General features: G+C 49.6%; 3 protein-coding genes across 3 annotated transcripts; 1 reads left to right on the top strand and 2 right to left on the bottom strand.

The window, feature by feature from the left end:
* Nucleotides 1–843: 843 nt before the first annotated feature.
* AFUA_4G10800 (40S ribosomal protein eS6) lies at nt 844–2,210 on the top strand (the record flags this gene model as incomplete). The annotated part of the gene is made up of 7 exons (XM_746654.2): nt 844–1,105; nt 1,242–1,314; nt 1,402–1,422; nt 1,486–1,531; nt 1,597–1,649; nt 1,724–2,042; nt 2,114–2,210. The coding sequence occupies exons 1-7, from the start codon at nt 1,001–1,003 to the stop codon at nt 2,208–2,210; spliced, it is 714 nt and encodes a 237-aa protein (XP_751747.1). The 5' UTR covers nt 844–1,000.
* Nucleotides 2,211–3,240: 1,030 nt separating this feature from the next.
* AFUA_4G10790 (ribose-phosphate diphosphokinase) lies at nt 3,241–4,754 on the bottom strand (the record flags this gene model as incomplete). The annotated part of the gene is made up of 4 exons (XM_746655.2): nt 4,342–4,754; nt 4,185–4,276; nt 3,728–4,100; nt 3,241–3,667 (listed from the first exon to the last, which is right to left on the bottom strand). Exons 1-4 carry the CDS (start codon nt 4,410–4,412, stop codon nt 3,241–3,243), a joined length of 963 nt encoding a protein of 320 aa, XP_751748.1. The 5' UTR covers nt 4,413–4,754.
* Nucleotides 4,755–4,779: 25 nt separating this feature from the next.
* Nucleotides 4,780–18,423, bottom strand: tom1 (E3 ubiquitin-protein ligase TOM1). The gene is made up of 8 exons (XM_077804635.1): nt 17,893–18,423; nt 13,947–17,820; nt 10,045–13,866; nt 9,912–9,992; nt 5,994–9,848; nt 5,579–5,923; nt 5,097–5,520; nt 4,780–5,034 (listed from the first exon to the last, which is right to left on the bottom strand). Exons 1-7 carry the CDS (start codon nt 17,938–17,940, stop codon nt 5,426–5,428), a joined length of 12,120 nt encoding a protein of 4,039 aa, XP_077660778.1. The 5' UTR covers nt 17,941–18,423; the 3' UTR covers nt 4,780–5,034; nt 5,097–5,425.
* Nucleotides 18,424–18,559: the final 136 nt, after the last annotated feature.

Genomic DNA, 18,559 nt, shown 5'->3' with positions numbered 1-18,559 from the left:
TTGTCTGCGATATAATTCGCTAATAAGTATTGATCGAGTTGAGGAGCTGTTTATGCATGCTATGTGGTCTGGGAAACATCAACATTTCTCCAAGCATCGTGATGATTATAGTGTGTGTGCGAAGTGTTAATGCTACTCTATATCGGGACTATCAGTTAATGCTCCTAAGTCCTGTAGGATATGCGAAAGTTCAGAATTCTTGACCTAGGTACTGTTGAGGAAGCCTTAAATACCGAAATAATGGCGCGATTTTTGTCTGATATTGCTCCATAAGAGTCCATCACAAAAGGACAGACTCAGAGATCAACATTGGTTCTTGCGTCAAGAGCAGGATTATATAGGCTTGGGAAGTCTCCATCGCTGAACACAAAGTGCAGTTCGTTCAACCTCTACCATCTGGGATCGACCAAACCAAGGTTCAGAAGACCTTTGATATACGAGCTATTAGTTCATTCGTAACGGTACAATTTGAACCCAGGACCATGGCCGACGATGTGTCTTCCCGGAGAGTAAGACTTCATGCTCTATATCAATATTGTTGTTTCACAGATATCAATCAGTTAATAGGTGAAACTATAAGGTTTCCGAGTGAATGCCTAAGGAATCAAACACCATATGTCGCTAAAGCCGCGACCTCAATCTGTAATTTCCGCATCACCATCTAAGAATCGAAATCTGGGATAGTATGTCGAGTGATTAGTTTACTGACCAGTCAGAGAGCCATTCAGCCTATACTTGCAATAAGATCAATTAATAAGATGGATCGCTTCACCAAAGATGAAGATTGGTTAGAAATCCGGGTAGGAGGGGCTGACATAAGAAGCCCTACCGACAGGCGCTGTACCCGACTCGGCTAGTACACCTTAGTCAGCCGCCCACACAGGGAAATCTCGCTACACCACAGCAAAAAATCCCACGAAGAACGAACCTCCGACGACTTGAACCTCCTCGATCTGTCGACAAACCCGCGCCTCCGTCTTGACCGCGCACACCCGTCAAGATGAAGCTCAACATCTCCTACCCGGCCAATGGGTCGCAAAAAGTCATCGAGGTTGACGATGAGCGCAAGCTTCGTCCCTTCATGGAGAAGCGCATGGGAACCGAAGTTAGCACACCCCCAGACCTATTCTGCTTTACGTATCCGGCACCTCGAAAGCACACAAGAGAACTCTTCTCAGCCGAAAGAAAATTGAATATCGAATGGAGAACAGAAGACTGATTCGGGCTATTCTTCTCACTAGATTCCCGGCGACTCCCTCGGTGATGAATTCAAGGGTTACATCTTCAAGATTACTGGTGGTAACGACAAGCAAGGTACGATTCGAGAATTTTGCTTGCCTGCAAGCAAGCAACTGTGAAATGGCGACAGAAGGAACCAGTTTACTGACGCTATAACGATAGGTTTCCCCATGAAGCAGGGTGGTACGTAACGACTTCTGGAATCGACATGAGAGACCCAGTCAGAAAACTTACGAATATCACCAGTTCTCCTTCCCACTCGTACCAGACTCCTGCTTTCCGACGGTCACAGGTATTTATGCACCTACCATTATGGAGATATGTCCAGAGAATCCGTCGCTGACCAGTCAATTGCAGCTGCTACCGCCCTCGCCGCACTGGTGAGAGAAAGCGCAAGAGTGTCCGTGGTGGTATGTCTCCAACCGTCCTACAAGCAGAAACACCAAGAGAGAAGGAAACCCTTAGTTGACACTTGTCATTACAGCCATCACCAACTTCGACCTCGCCGTCCTTGCCCTGAGCATCGTCAAGCAGGGTGAGAGTGAGCTCCCCGGTCTCACCGACACCGTTGTCCCCAAGAGACTTGGTCCCAAGCGTGCCACCAAGATCCGCCGCTTCTTCGGTCTCGACAAGAAGGATGATGTCCGCAAGTTCGTCATCCGTCGTACCGTCACCCGTGAGGGCAAGCCCGACTACACCAAGGCCCCCAAGATCCAGCGTCTGGTCACTCCCCAGCGTCTCCAGCGCAAGCGTCACAGGATTGCCCTCAAGCGCCGCCGCGCTGAGGCTGCCAAGGAGGCTGCGTAAGCTCCCCCCTGTTTCCTTTAGCCCCAGCGCTCATTGGGAATCCGCTCTCGCTAACATTTTCCAACAGTAACGACTACGCCAAGCTCCTGGCCACCCGTGTCCACGAGGAGAAGGCTAAGCGTGATGAGCTCCGCAAGCGGAGAGCTTCTTCGATGAGAAAGTAAATGTTTTTCTCTGGGGGTTAATGGTCGGGTTACGTCTCTATTATGGCTAGGGAAGAGGGGTTTTGAGTTCAACGCAGGGGCGACCCAAGTGAAAAAGAAGGCCCTTGGGGGAAGAGCGTCCGTGGAACTAGGCCACTTTGGTATGCAAAACTAAAACTCAATTCTAAGAATTCATTTTCACGGAGTGAATGGGAAAAAATGTTAAAGACTTCTTGTTCCTATTTACTTGGGTTGCCTCTTCTCTCAACCATCGACAAAGGTCGTTCCTTTTTTTTTCCCCCCTTTCTCATCACTGAGCATGGCATGGTAACGGTTCCGCGGGTTGCTTTGTATTGCTTACCTGAATGAAACGAAGCTCTTTCTTTCTCTGGTTTCTCTCCTAGAATGTCTGTATTACATGGCAATCTTTTTTTTGTTTTTTTTTTTTTTTCTTTTTCCGGCTTCATAGCACCATTCTGGTCTTATAAGGTAGCCGTACTAATCATGGAAGAGGCACGGCTTACTACACGCTCATTATGACTTTGCATGAGCCCTAGGCTGAACATCAAGCATTACTTGAAGCAATTCCCTCCAAATGAAATATTGATTTGATTGGCAATTAGCTCCAAGCGACCAAACTCCATTCCTCGATTCCGCCGTGTTAAAGCATCAAAGCAATGAAAAAAATGCACACCGGCAGCCATTCAATACTCTATATATGTACAAAGGTATAGATTTCACATTCAGAAGCAACGTGCCTACTTTTCCCTCCATCCATTCTCTTGTGTCTCATGCATCATGTCCAGTATTCATGTTATAAATAGAAAAGAGACGAGAAAAACAGAGGCTAATATGCCTTACAAAGCTCGACAAAAAGAAAAAAAAAAAAAAAAAAGGATAACAGAGCAAGCTGATTGACAACTTCCGTAAAAGAAAAAAAGCAGCGGTAGAGCAGAGCAGTCAAGAAGTAGAAGCCACCTTCGACCCGTCATAATGAAAAAGACTGGAATTCCTCTCCGATGACTTCAAGGTTCCCCGATTCTGCCCAATTCTACGCGACAGCGTGCGAAAACAGGAAACTGACAGATTCACCATTGTGTGTGCGCCTGCAAGCCTCCGCCAACGTAGGGCTGATATCAATGGTGTCAATCTTGTCACAAAGCTCCTTCTTCTCCTTGTGGGGCACTGTGTTAGTCACGACGAGACGTTTTAAGCAACTGTTGTTGATGTTCTCAATAGCATTGCCGGAGAGAATGCCGTGTACGACAATGGCGTTGACTTCCTTGGCACCGTGCTGCATGACAGTGTCAGCGGCCTTGACGAGAGTACCGCATGTATCAGCCATGTCGTCAACGATGATCGCAATCTTGTCCTTGACGTTTCCAACGAGAACCATGCGCGAGACCTCGTTAGGACGAGGGCGTTCCTTGTGAATGAGAGCGAATTGCAGGTCAAGGCGGTCCGCAATCCCCGTAGCACTATAAAGACACAGTCAACACCTTTACGATCGCAACGCGGGGTAATATAATTGTGCTTACCGCTTCGCACCACCGGCATCGGGACTGACGATGACGCAATTCTTCACATCCAAGTGTTCCCGGATCCACTTCAACATGCTAGGCTCGGCATACAAGTTATCTACAGGGACATTAAAGAAGCCCTGAATCTGACTGGCGTGAAGATCCATTGTGATGACATGGTTGCAACCAGCGGTTTGGAGCATGTTCGCCATCAATTTCGCGGTGATCGGCGCACGGCTCTTGTCTTTCTTATCTTGACGGGCGTAGGGGAAGTTGGGAATGACAGCCGTGATGCGGCGGGCCGAGGCAGTCTTGCAGGCGTTGATCATGATAAGAAGCTCCATTAATCCGTCATTGATATCGTTCGGTTTCGTGGACTGCAAGATGAACACTGCAGGGAGCAAAAGGAGCAAATTAATTTAATGTCCTGATACCATCGCCTGTACCACCGGACAACAGGGGTGGGAGACAGTACCATCCTCGTCTCGTACACTTTCACCAATTGTGACACTTGTTTCCGAATTCGAATACTGCAGGACCATGATCTTGGTCAGCTCGATGCCGAGCCTGCGACGAAGAAAAGCTGTCAGTCACCGCACGGCAAGGTAAATATTGATCGTGAAAGCGCATACCGAGCAGCAACGAGATTCGCAAGTTCAGGGTGACTGTTACCAGTCAGAAGCTTGATTGAATTTGTGGCCATGGCGTCGGAAGGCTCAATGTGACCGACAACGGTGACGAAGAGAAAAAGGCTTCAATTGGATTCGGGTTCAGCTGCGGACAGCAGCTGGGAGAAAGAATTAATAACAATAAGAATGTATATTCAGAAGAAGAGACGTAGAGTCATGTCAGGGAACGATCTAAATCTCGGTGAATTCAAGGATGAAGATCCAAAATGAAGCCCCGCGGGCAACTTTGATCGAACTTTTTTTCCCCAATGAAACCATTGCCGTCCCGTGACTTCTGCCTGCTGTCCTACCCCGACTCACCGCCTTGTCCTAGATAAGCGAAGCATTGCGAGGAGAAAATCAATACCCCGATTAACCGAGGTCTGGAAACAAGAGATGCGCATTGCATCCTTCGTACTATATCAGATAGAAACCAGATAATTGAGAATAAAGCAACATGTTCAGAAAGAATATGTGAGAGCTACGCCATTCGCCTGATAATAGCGGCCGATAAGAGCCAGATAAGAGGAGATAAGGGGAGATAAGATCATGTATATATCTTTGAAGGGGTCTTGATGACGAGCACTGATTTTATCCTGAGACCAAAACAAGAACAAAATCTCGTTATGCAGAAAAGCCTTGGAGGGACTTCAAGTACTACTGCGAATGAGTGGGACGAAACTGCTTTTGTTTATTCTAAACGAACCGGAATTACATACATGAAAAACAACTAGGAAGAAAGGTAACAGAGCATATGGAGAACCATCCAGAGATAGGCTTTTCTGTCCCTTGACAGAGTTCTGGCCGACCTGCACTTCAACCAGTGCCCTGATAAGAGACCGCCCGAATCTCAGGTCGTTTTCCCCTGCAGTGCCGTCCTGAAGAATTTGACCAGAATAGATGATACACATGAGCAAAGATAAGGAAGGAAAAGAATATCTTGAACGCCGTCATATGCTCGAGCATCAGAGAGAAGTAGATAGGAAAGAAGAGCTTGTAAGAACCACCATCATTCGACGAAAAGGGCATGAGAAGGTGAACCGCTAGTCTATGCGAATCCGAAATAATCACTGCCAGCCGTCATTGCCGTATACAGACGCTGTCTCAAAGTCTCGTAGCTGTCATATTCTGGAAGATCAAGTTCTGTTTGCTCAAGTTACTCCCTGATTTCCATAAACTCAATCTCGTAGCGAAGACTTACGGTTGAAGCATGTGTGCGAGCTTGGAAGACGATCCTTGTTGCCATAGTCGCGATGAATATTGAACTTGCTGACCCCGTTCATGCCTTCAAGCTCCTTGAAACCGTTGAGCGGCACTTTGCTTGTCCCTGTAACAAACTGCAAGAGTTTGGCACGCTCCTCCTTGTCAAACGAGCGGACAGCACGCCAGAACCACTGGATTTGCGGTGACGAGGCAGAATAATTATGGTACTCGGTATTGGCTTTCCAGTCGTCCACGTCAATCTCGGGGAGACCGGAGATAAGAAGTTCAAGCTCTTGTTCGTTGAAGATGGAAATTAGATCAGGAGGAATGATGTCGTGGAAGCCTATAAAGATAATGAGCATTTGTTGTCATGATCGAATTGAGAAAAGAGGAAAGAAGGGAAAGCGACATACCTTTAAGGAAATTGTCAAGCTGATCCTTCACAGATTTGACCAAACGGTAATCTACCACACGTTGAACGTATTCCTCCTTATTCTCCTGAGTTACCGGGATGTTGCGGCCATTTTCTATAAGATCAATGACCTGCTTCTCACCAAAGTCATCAGTTTCGACGGCAAAAGTCTCAGTGATGATGTCGGTAATATCGTTCTCTAGCATCCAGAGCAAAGACTTGTAATAATCAAGGTCAAGCGTTTCCATGTCCTTGATGGAGACTGAACGGCCGAGAATGCACTTGTAGACCGCTCGGCTGAAATGGCAGTCGAGAACGCGCCCTTCGTATAAAGCTTTGCCAATAATGCGCCCAATGAACTTGAAAAACATCAGGTGCTCCGAGTTGACACCACTCAGGCGATTTGGATGGAAGGTGGTACGATCAGCAGCAACGGGGATGAACAAGGCATAGTTGGGATTGAACATGCCACGAGCAAGAACCTGGAACCATTCTCTGGTCACACCTCCGGCATCGACGCCTTCCTCACCATGGAAGCGCACGTTCAACTTGCCGTACTTCAGTTCATCTGCCGTCTTAAAGTACAGAGACTTGAAAGAATCAAGGAAGACTTGGTCTCTCCTGACAGAAAGTTGAAGAGGCGGATGAGGGTGGCGAGGCTCAGCACCACGAGAATGAAGCTTGCGAGTAAAATAATTACGCTTGTTGTCGAACTCCAGAACCTTGGGATTTTTGACCAATAGAGAAAAGCTCCCACTCATCAGTCTAGGATTCTGACGAACAAGTTCGTTCAAAATCTTGCGATGATCTTCCGTGAATCTGAAAAACAAGCCTTCCATATTCAAGCCGGCGTCTGCCGAAGTGGTAGACACAGACAGTTCTCGGCTGTTGCGAGCGATGGAGGTGTCTTTCAATGTCGTGTTCTTGCACACAACCATCAACGCCTCAATCAAAGGTAAGAGGATGGTAGCCACGTTCAGCATATTTTCCTTTTGACGGATGACAGTCAGGCATTCACTGAGCTTAGTCCACAGAGGCCCGAAAGTCGAGCTCTCGTACAATGTTTGCAGGACATCTTCTTTAGCCGTAGAGTCAGGTTCAGGCGCCTTAATCTTATCCGCACGGTTGGGATCGAACAGATAGTCGAGTGCCGTCAAGACACGCAACAATTTGGCTTGGTCCGAACTGGCTGGTGAAAACTTCACCAGAGCCAAGCCCTGCATGTCCGTGCCTGTTCTTGCTTGGTGGATATGAGATAGAAGTTCGTCCAAATCAGTCAAAATCGTGGTGCAGAGACTCAGAGCCTGGTTGACAAGTTCGTTGCCAATGACGTCCCTAGCGCCCGGAATAGCTGAAAGATTGTTGATAGTCGACAGCGTTTCTCTGAAAGTCTTCCCGTTGCACTCTCGAGCAGCCAAAATGTGGACAACCAAGCGGAGATTTTGATCGGGAACAACAGGAGGTTCAATAGTCTTTCTCTTCGGCTTTTCATCTTCCACCGTCTCCTTTGTTGCCTCGGGCTTGTCTGCCTCGACCGGCGCAGCATCTTCTTGTGCTACTGTCTGAGCAACTTGCTGCTCTGCATCCTCAAAAGTAGCGGCGGGTGCATCAGTCATGGTTGTGTCGGTGCCAGCTGCCGGTTCCGTAGATTCGCTTGGTTGTACTGCATGCTCCTGGTCAGCGCTTGGTTCGACCACCTGCGCCTGCTCCGGTTTTTTGCCTTTGTCTTCTTCTTCTTCTTCCTCCTCTTGTTTTTCCTTCTCACGACGAAGAAGTAAGGTCAGTGGTTGCGTAATGCTATTCAGTAGACTAGAAAGCTGTTCCATGCAGTTCGGGTTCTCCATGATCAAGCTGCGGTCAAGTAAATTGAGAAGAGCATTCAGGGCAAATTTGTTTGCCTTGATTTCCTTGCCTTTGCCTTTGCGGGATGTCTTCAGTTTCAACGTGGAAGCAGGATCATGCTCCGTAAGGAAGAACCACGCAATGTGGGGATTATACTGGGATAAGAAAGAAAGAGTGCCCAGGCACTGCTGCACAACCATAATTGGAGTAACTTCGCTGCTGACACTCGATGAAGTGTGGAAAGCCATATTACGCTTGACGGACTGAGGAGTTTTTTGCACCGAAGAAGGCTTTGCACGCAGCGAAAGATGAGCGAAACTGCGTTCAATCGCTGGGACGTCTACACTCCCATCTTGGAGGATAGACAGAAGAAGGCTGATGACCTCACTGCGATTTTGACGATTTTCGCACACGTTGTGAAGGATGTCGTTCAACTGATGACGCGCATTTCCTTGAAGAGGCATGAACATCAGACGGAGCAAAGTAGCAACGCCAGCTTTATCGAGCATTTGGACAATCTGGCGTCGTTGTGGCTTCTTGGTCTCTTGATCCTCAGCTGGTTCATTTCTAGGACGATGATCAGCTCGGGTGATATCGCCAAATTGAGCCAATCGTCTTCCTGGCAAAGCGCGTGCCTCAGTAACAAATTCCGGACCTAGAGTAGCAAGGATTTCCTCGGGCTGGTCCGCAAGTACAGCTTGTCGCAAGGAAGGATCCAGGGTGGCAAGGAAGCTGGCAGCGTCCATATCTTCGGCGTGAGCTGGGGCATTGGCAACCGCCGCTTGCCTGCGTGCGCTCTCGCGCTCTCGGCGGCGACGGTCGGCTGCTTCTTGCTGCAAAAGTTCTTCGCGAATGTCCGGAGGCAACGCTTCCAAGAACTCCTGGTTAATTTCGCTGGGCTCTTCGCCAGCTGCGGCAGCCTGAGAACGCTGTTCCGCGAGTTGTTGCATGATAACCTCTTCTCGAAGTTCTTCAGGCAGTGCCTCGAGATACTCGGGGTCTATTTCCATGCCAGTAATATCAAGCTGACGGCCGCGGATTGTAGTGTGCACTCGACGAACAGGCTCGGACGGGCCAACTTCAGCCTGGGTTGATGGTTCCGCGGCCTCTTCGATAGCTGTTTCTTGAACGTCGTCCATTGGCTCGGAGACGATCCCTGCGGCTTGACGTTCTGCCTCTTGCTGCTCCATCTCTTGCTGACGTCGAGCGTTTTCTTCCTCCTCCTTGCGTTTACGTTCCTTTTCCTCTTCCTCTCTAGCGATGCGTTCTTGACGTTCACGCTCGGCCCGCTCTTCCTCTCGTCGCTTGCGCTCCTCTTCCATCTGTTTTTCACGTTGCTTCTCTTCCTCAATTGCGGGTGGAACAAGGATCTTCAGCAGAGAATTTACGACACGCTGTGTCTTCTCGACGTAAGTGCTGCTGAACAGAATGCGAGCCTCCTCTTGCCAGCGACTTCTGGTGGTGGCCAAAGCGAAGCTTACGGCTTGAGAAGGATCGTCGCGAGTTCGAGACGGAGGAGCCTGTGGTCTGCCGAGGCCGAAGATGTCTTGAATACTACGATTTGGCAGAATAGCCCGCCTATCGACGTGGACATGTATCCCGTCTGGACGAGTTATCACGCCGAAGCCCGGAGTCGCTTGTCCGGAAATTGCCTGCATGATTGCGTTCATGAAGCTTACCGGGCTGTCCATGGGAACAAGGCGTCCGGTAGAGACAGGTTCCATGCCATGAACCCAATCGGTGAAAGCTTCATTGCCGGGCAAGCGAGGCTGTGCAGTTTCTGCACTTCGGTCGGTTCGAACAAGAAGAGGATTCGTGCCGTCGTCGGTACCACGAGCTGGGATTTGTGTACGGTGGAATCGGTAGGGCTGAATTGGAACTATGCCGTGGCGATTGGGCACCATTCCGGTAACGGCAGCCCAGGTCGGCTGAGGACCGCGGAATCGCTGGTGATGTCCACGGTGCAATGGAGGCTCGTCGCCATCCCAACCCCACGGATCGATTAGGTCTTCTTCTATTGAATTACAATGTCAGTAATAATTTTCTAAGCGATGCTGGGCAATTAAAGTCATCGTACCATCATCGAAGCCTTGGTATGACCCTTCGTCCTCATCAATGCCCTCTAATTCCTCCTCAAGCTCATCAATTTCGTCATCCTCTGGAATGCTGTCAGCAATTTGCACAATTCCTATGGCGACCAGATCACTGACCATCGTCATCATTCAGATCATCATCGACCATATCATCATGAGCATCGCCGAGACTATCGCCCTGAAGATCCTCGACACCTCCCGCGGCTTCATTCAAGACACGGAACAAGTCGTCAAAACGCTGGTTATCACCGCGACGATCTGCTTGCCGAATGTCGGCTAGCTCATCCTCGAATTGATTCATGATTTCCGCTTCCTCGTCATCTTCGGACATTTCCTCGCTTTCCCATTCATCTTCATCACCTTCCTCCAAGCTATCGTTGTCATGATCACCGGTTATCTCACCAGCGAGGATCTCATCGTCGTCCATATCGGACTCGTCATCTTCCTCGTCGTCTTCTTCATCGTCTTCGTCGTCTTCGTCGTCAATTACGACTTCAATATCCATGCCGGAGTCACCCGGAAGGCCTTCGATAGGTCCGACACCCTCGATCTCGTCCTCCTCGTCGCTAATCACCTCGCCGTCATCTTCAGGCATGTCTTCATCATAATCCATCTCGTCACCGTACTCGTCATCATACATCTCGTCGTCTTCCTCCTCCTCTGACTCTTCAGAGCTGGTCTCCTCCTCATGGTGAGGCTCCAACATTCCCAAGGTAGAATGGCGGAAAAGATCAGGAGTCTCTTCTCTGTCATCATCAAGATCAGAGACAGACGTGGCCGACGAAATTTCGTCTTCCTCGGTATCTCCAAGTGAAGAGATATCCGATGATTCACTTAGGATGACAGCAGTTTGTGTAAGCTTGTTTAGTGGACGCAGGATATACTTAATGACCCGCTTGGATGCCGGGAAGTTGAGGTCAATCTCAGCAATCGAGGCGGTCAAAGCGGCAATGAAATGCTTTTCGTACATGGTCTTCGCGAGCTGCCTGGTGGACGACGGGAAAGTCGTGTCACCTGAAACGAAGGCATACCCGCTAAGCATTTTGTCGAACAGGTCCGCAAGAGACATTAGCCTGGAATATTTCACATCCAGCTGTTCGTTAGATGCATTTGCTTCCTTGTATGTCCGTAGGGCGTGCTCCAAAACAAAGCGTCTCACGAAAGCGAGCTCGGGTTCATCTTCCTCATTCGCAGTCTGATCGTTGCGACGTCTTCCTGTGCCTCCAAACTCTCCGGTTTTGGTGCACAGAGCGACGAGTACCCTCATAGTCCAAGCAGAAGTGTTACTTCGCTTTTTGAAGGCAATTGATTCGTCATGCTCCATAGTGCCCACAGGCACGAGAACATTCAGCAGGTAATTCAGAATGCCTGAGCGGGGTTTCGACGGCGTCGTTGCAAGGGGATCAGCCTTGCGCGAAAAATTTATGAACTCGACTTTTGTGCGATTATAGGAAGACAGCAGTTCGGTCAGGCATTGCAGGAGGAAACACCGGTAAATGTAAATAGGGTGCTCATCCGCCTTAAATGGAGGCTTTTCCTGTTTTTTGGAGGTACGGGCACCCGCCAGTTCGGCGCTGGAAACGGACGGGGTGGGTTCATCGGTCGCCATTTCTATATCGGTCTGAGTTTCTGATTGATCGTTTACAGCTGCATCCCCAGCTTCAGCTGGTGGTTCCTTGTCTTCGACATCCTTGTAGGACAAGAGCTCGGACAGTAGATAGTGGATAACGCCGTCAGGGTTCTCTACCACAGGTGGCTTCAAATCCGCAGCTTTAGATTTTTCTTTGTCATCCAACGAAGGTGCACCATTTGAGACGTTATTATTGCCAGTGCTCATGCCTTCGGCACCTTCTCGAGCCGATGAGGATCCCGGTGCGCTGCTAGTCTTGTCTGACTTCAAGGTAAGAATCTGCGGGCGTTGACGGTTATCGTACCGCTGTAACTTCAGCTTCTCATTGGATACTTCGACGAAAAGTTCCGGCGACCTCAAGACCAGATGGTACATCTGTCGAACGTAACCGGTGGTATCGATCTGACGAGATGATTTTGACTCGAAATTGGCCACAATCTCGCTCCTCATGATCTGACGAATGGTGTCTTCGTCCTCGACGATATGTCGCAGGATCAACATAAAAGCGCTCTGAAGTTTTTCGTTCGTGGAACTCGACAGTTGCTTAACCATAACGAAGAGGCGCTGCAAACTTCGCTTCTCCCCAAGTCTGACAGCTATGCTGCGACTCCGAGTGAGAATGACGAGAATTCGACACACAGAAAGAGCTAGAGTGTCATCCTTCCCAATCCTAGGTAAAATTTCGACTATAGCTTCATAAAGTTGAGTCTTCTGATCCAGGGAAACCAGAGGCTCCTCAAGCTGCGCCGGTCCTGCGTCATCAGGAGTTGAGCTGTCGCTGTCGGGCAGATTCCAACGGATTTGAGGCGGCTGCGCATCATCCGAAAGCAGCTTCTCCAGGATAAGCAACACATGCCCAATCCAAGGGAAAGACTCGTCCGCTGACTTTTCTGGAGAAACTTTGATGAACCCAAGGAAGGTTGTGAAACATTCCTTTAGTTCGTCCAGTGTAGCAGTATACATGTCTTTGTCTTGCAAAACCAACGCAAGTAAGTGGGCATAAGCTGCTACCTTTTTACCAGCAACTTGGAAGTTTTCCATCTGCAACGAGACCAAAGACTGAACAAGGATCTCACCGACCTCTCTGCGGAAGCTCTCGGGGTCACTGTGCTTCTTTGTCGCGGACGCGATGAGGTCTGATAACTCGAAGGACACGTCATGATGCTCATTCAGAACATCCAAGCAACGCTCAATCAGATTTGAGCGAACCTTTTCACGTTCTCCGTCCAAGTCTTCAACCGTAGTGAGCTCACGCCGTCTTGAGGACTGTCCTGTAGTTTGCCCTGAGCCTGCCTGGTTTGAACTCTCAGATGAGTTTCCTGAGGGATCGGCGTTGCGAACATTTCTATGTGAGGACATATCACGATCCTCGCCAGCCACGCTTTGCTCATCATTGAGGATTTGAGTTAACGCTCTGGCCAGAAACTCAGTCCCACTACCAAGTTCATTATCGGGTCTGTCCTGGTCTTGCTGCTGGCGAGAAGCGTCATCACTTGACCGTCCGGATGCCTGAGCAAGAAGCATGGCAAGAGTGGAACGTTCCAGGAATCCGCTATTGAAGGGCGGTGCGTCACCAAGAGCGGTATCTTCTGACGTCTCGCCACCAGCAGAATCAATATCTTCCGGGTTTGGTGGGACTCTCGGTGGAGCTCGCAACCGCTTCTGTGCCTTGCAGTACTCTTCAGCTGCAAGGTATACGTTGTTGCAGCGATAAAGAGCTTCAGTAGCCAAATCTTTGTCGAATCCTTTTTCTCCATGTAAATGAGTGACGCGATCTTTGTTGACTACAACCGTCTTCCTTGTCGCTTCTGCTAGGAGAGGTGGAGTGTCGGAGCGACGAGCAGCTCCAGTCTCATATTCACCGTCCAGTGATGAACGAAGGATGTCGACTAGACATTTGACCACAGAGCTTGACGACTGAGTTGCAAAGTCGGAATTCCACAATTCTCGAGCCATTGGCAATATTTCCATCCGGAGATCGACCAGAAATTGGCCGGGTTGAAAATAGTCTGGCCGATCTCGATCCCGGTCACCAGTAGTAATGGCCTGTGTCTGGCTGGAATCAACAATGTTTTTACCCGAGGCTAACTCCGCGAAGAAAGAGAGAATGATCTTGATGCCTCCATAAGCAGATGTAAGTCGTGCGGAAACATCATGCTCAGACTCGGAAACAGACTCAGGAGGCGTGAGAGCCCTGACCTCTCGCATGAAGACATCGCAAATATCTTTCATGACGTTCAGCCCGTGTTTTTTCTTGAATGCGAATAGAACAAGGGTGAGATAGTGCGAATGTGGGCGTTCGGCTGTAGCTGTCACCACAACTCAATTAGTATCAGGGCGACCGCTTAGAGCTCGCAAATCTACGAGCAGGAAAGTTAGAGCAACTTACCTTCATAAAGCAGATGCGAAAACGACGAAAGGATGACAATAAGGTAAGCGAATCTGTGCTTGGGATTGTCGCTTGAGTTCGGAGGACTAAACTGTAATTGTTTAAGCACAGCCTCGGCAATGGCGTCCGCTACCAAGGCCGCATTCTGTCTCTGGTATGAGTCTACCCGCCGCTTTCCTATCAGACCGAGCCCCAAATTGTGGAAGAAACCGGTAATCGAAGAAGGCAGGGAGCTAAGGAGATAGCGAAGTGCCTGCACATTCTTGAAAGCTGCGCCACCCTCTGGTATCTTGGTGGTATCATTGGACTGCTGCACAGAGCCTTGCAGTTCGGGTCCACGGTTTGCTGAGCCTTCTGGCGCAGATTCAGCAGTGCTACCTTCCGCAGTAGGAGGTTCGGCCCCTTCGTTGGCCTTGTCCGAGCTAACTGCTTGTGCTTTTGTAGCCTGGTCCCAAGTGGCAGGAATATTCTTCTCGAGAAGAATTTCTTCCCAAACGCAAGCAGCATGCAAACTTCCCAAAGCGGAGACGAGGACGCAGTATCGATCGGCTAGGTTGACTTGAGCAAAAGCAGAAGTGTGTTGGCTAGGGCGGGTCTGATACAAGGGCATGGAGAAGATTTCACGAAGCAGATCTGTGAGAACAAGAGTGGCAGCCATATGCTTTGCAAAGTAGGTTCCATTGGTCTTCGCGATGTCCAAGGTCTCCTTGCCTTTCTCCTCGGATGACTTTTCGGTGGCTGGTTTAATGAGAGGTGTAAAGAAACCTGAATCCTTCGGTTCAGACCAGAAGCCCGAAAGACTGTTGACAGCAGTCTCCGCTCGTGTGACAAGGGATGGCAAGACCAGGTGCGGTTTGGTTTCCGCCAACATGTGCACCAGTACCGTAAGCTCCTGGTTTGCATCTGAATTGTGAAAGTCGAATGGAAGACTCTGCAGGGTTGCGAAATCCAAAACGAATTCAACAGCCCCGGATTCGATGAAAGACGAGCAATTGGCTTGGTTCTCAAAGAAAGCGCCGAGGAATCGTACAACAGGGTAGACGTAATCAGTAACCGTGAGGCCAGCCGCATCCACGTCCTGAGGCTCTGCATATTCCGGGGAAGATGGGAGAAGTTGAGTCAGATCCCCTAGGTTGAGTTTTCCACCGTTAGGAAGGGTGGCGGAAGTCAATTCTCGCACTCCAAGGTTTCGAAAATCATCCAGGGATGCGTCCATTGCGGCACCGATCTCGAGGGCCAGCACATCGTAATTGCCAGAAATCTGAGGTGTTCCTTGAGGACCTTCCACCCACATCTTCGTTCCCATGCCATGTGCCCAAGCCTTGCTCTTGCATAACAGACCGACGCGTGCTACCATCACAATGATAGCGGTCATGATCGACGCCTTCAGTGCTGGATGATGCCTCACCAGCTCGTCGAATGTGGTGCCCAATGACCGGACGAGATTGTGGTCATCTTTTAGACACTTTACGTGCTGGGGATTTTCAAAAATCTCAAAGAAGCTTTCCAACGCGTTCGAAGACTGGAAGAGCTCAAGACCAGATGAGTTGAGACATATGGCTCCAAAAGCAGAGGGTATGCAGGACAGTGCTTCTGCAGCAGGCATGATTCCAGGGGCGAGACGTGCATCCTTCGATCTAGCCATGTTGTATTCTCGGTCTTTCTGTTCGCCATGTGGCGACGGACTACTCACGGCATCAGATGGCAGAGGGGTTGGTTGGTCACCAGGCTGGGTCTCAGGTGCAGCACTCTCCGTCTCGACAACCGGGGGTTTCTCTGGAGCCTTGAGCTCAGATGAAGTCACAGCTTCCAAGAAACTCTTGCTCAATCCTGCTTCGGCAATGACGGCATAACTGGTAGGTTCATTGTGAATGAAGCTACTCAGGATGTTAACGGCGTTGCTCCAAACATGTGATCCGAATACCCGAGCATTCTCGAATACGAGCCGGAGGGAGGTCAGCAATTGAGGCGAATCAATCAAATTCCGTAGGACTCTATCAAAGCCACCGCCATTGTGTTGCATGATGTGGTTGACGAAGCGGAACATCCATCGAAGGGTTTGTTGTTGGAAATATGGAATCTGATAGTCGATCGACGGGGTTTTGTGCTGCGGGGGAAGTCCAGCACCTCTGGAGACATTCTCAAAAGAGGTCTTGGTCTCGTAATCAATAAGGTCTGAAATGGCGTCAAAGCCCTTGGCATTCGTGAGCGTCGCGAGAGCATCACGGACCGCATGAACAAAGGTATCGAGGAATTCCATGACACGTGAATAAACGCGGCGAGCCTTCTCGGTGCGAAGATTCAGGATATCAACAAACATTGGTATCAACCCAGCTGAAACAAGAGTTTCCGGAGTCCGAGTGCTTGAACCAGGAAGCGTACGCAGAAGAGCAAGTAGAGCATCCCGCCATTCATCCTGGTAGGCTTCATCCTTGTCCCTTTCGTCCGATGCTAGTTCGTTAACAGCTTTGCGAGTCAAGAACATGAGAACCCCATGATTGACATTGACACTCAGTGCGGCACAAACGTCAATAGCTCGTGACTTGTGCTTTGCTAAAGCATCAAGGGCGTTTAGGGCCAAGGTCTGAAGAGTACGGGAAACCGGAAGATCGCCGCTTGCACCGAGATGGACTAGCTCGCCCAACTGGTAGGCAAGCTGAAGGCGTTTCGGTTGTTCGTTATCATACTGCAGGATCCTCTGTTGGAACAGCGACTCAGGATAGACATAAGCTAAGTTGGTAATTGCGAGAATTCGGATAGCAAGAATTTGCTCTCGAGTGAAATTAGATGAGGCCACACCCTGGGCGGTACGGATTCTGTGAAGTAGTTCGTACTTCGACTCATCCGGTAGCTCATCCAAATGCCCAGCGAGAAGATCTTCAGCTTTTGATGCCGACACCCTGGAGTAAGGGATGTCAAGAACTTTGCCTCCGCGCAATGCTTCCTCAGGTTTTCCGGAGGGGGAATTGGTGATGGAGCCCGGTGAATCCTCCACAACTGGCGTACGACCGAGCTGGGGAGTAGGATGGGTGTGACTTCTCCGAAGAGGTGTCGGTGTAGTGGGAGGTTGTGACAGCAGTCCACCTTGCGCATTCTCCGATGCCAACTTGGCAGGTTCAGCCGGAGCCGAAGGATAGTAGATCAAGCGCACATGACCCCACTCATCCCAGGTGTCAGATTCGCGAGTAATCGAGATCAAATCATTAGCATTATGTCTGGTATGAGCTCCTTTCTCCTTTCCTTTGGTCCCGGCAGTAAAGGGAACAGGCGACTTGCCGGACGTGTAAGGGCGGGGGAAAGGTGCGGCAATCTTCTGCAGCTTCTCTAGGTCGATGTTATAGTGGGCTGCCAACAAGCTCTGCTGAATATGGGAACCGCCACGCTGACGAGAATGGTATCTTTGTGCCAGGCAAAGGGCCAACCGGAGGGTAGACTGAAGAAGAGAGAGTGAAGTGGTGTTCAGAAGCTCCCCTAAGCGCTCGCTGCTGTTATACAAGCTACGATTTCCGCATTTTTCTAACAGAAGCCTGGAGAAATCAAGAATCGCTTCCACGAGTTCCCTATCGCCTTCCGGGCCGTATCCCAAGGCATTCAGTCTGAAATCTGCATCCTCGGAGCTGGATTGGCCATCGGAGCTCGTGTATGCGTCAATCAGAACATATCTGCCAAAAGGCTTGGTCTGCGGTCCGGCGTTAAGAGCATACTTCTCAATGACGGACGTGAGGATATCGTCAAAGCGATTCAAAACATTGATCCAGTGATACAGATCACCTCTGGGAAACGGCCATAAGCGAGAAAAGGTATTGAGGTGTAAGGGCAGCTCTGGTACGGAGACAGTCGTGGCACGAGCTACGAATTCTGTCAAGTATGGTGACTGAAACAGGAGAGAAAATTTTCAGTCAGCCTGCATTCCTGAGCTAGAGATCGAGCGGGGTTAATGACTTACAATTGTCGCCTCATGCTTTTGGCTGGCCACCTTCTTGATTCTCCCCATGATGATGGTTTAAAATAGACAGCAACTCATGAGGAGGTTCGCTTCACCTGCGATTTGCTCCTCCTGGTGAGGGTTGAGAGGTCGTGAAGACCCAAGTCGCGCAGACCGTCGCGGAGGAGCCTTATGACGTTTGGGGTCTTCTCCTTCCTCAGCAAAAGCCCAACGAACGGAGTGGGACTAGGATAGAAGCAATGAGTGCTAGAGGAGGAGGGGACTAATATGGAGTACAAGGGTCTTTTTTCCCCAGTAAAAAGTTTGAGACGGGTGAGAGAAAGGTGAAGTGAGATGATGGGTTCTGCAGCTTTGGAAGTATCGATAGGTTTTGAAAGTTCAGAGAAACAATGTGCAGGTCGTTTCTCTGAAACCCTAGCAACCTAATCGATTAATAAGGAGTGAAATGAGTATTGAGAAACTCTCCAAAGCTGAGACAGGATGACGGGAGGTGGTGCAAAAGGTTGAAGTTTGGAAGGTTCGTGAAGTTATCCAGATGATGCAGCTCTGGTGCTCTTCCGTTGCAAAGCAGAGAACAGCCCGGAGCGGGTGTTCTTCCCCACCGAACAACTCATTCACTGATGCAGACTACCTATACTCTAGAAAAGTCCCAAAACACCCAGCGTTC

Source organism: Aspergillus fumigatus, chromosome 4 (assembly GCF_000002655.1).
Source record: "Aspergillus fumigatus Af293 chromosome 4, whole genome shotgun sequence".
In the NCBI taxonomy this organism is placed as follows: Eukaryota; Fungi; Ascomycota; class Eurotiomycetes; order Eurotiales; family Aspergillaceae; genus Aspergillus; species Aspergillus fumigatus.
Note: the sequence above shows the minus strand (reverse complement) of the source record. Positions and strands in the feature narration are given on the sequence as shown.

Coding starts and splice junctions, on each gene's coding strand:
- tom1 (XM_077804635.1), bottom strand. CDS start 17,940: ATGGGGAGAATCAAGAAGGTGGCCAGCCAAAAGCATGAGGCGACAATT. Junction 17,821..17,892: donor AAAAGCATGAGGCGACAATT/GTAAGTCATTAA, acceptor CTCCTGTTTCAG/TCACCATACTTGACAGAATT. Junction 9,849..9,911: donor ATACCAAGGCTTCGATGATG/GTACGATGACTT, acceptor GTAATTCAATAG/AAGAAGACCTAATCGATCCG.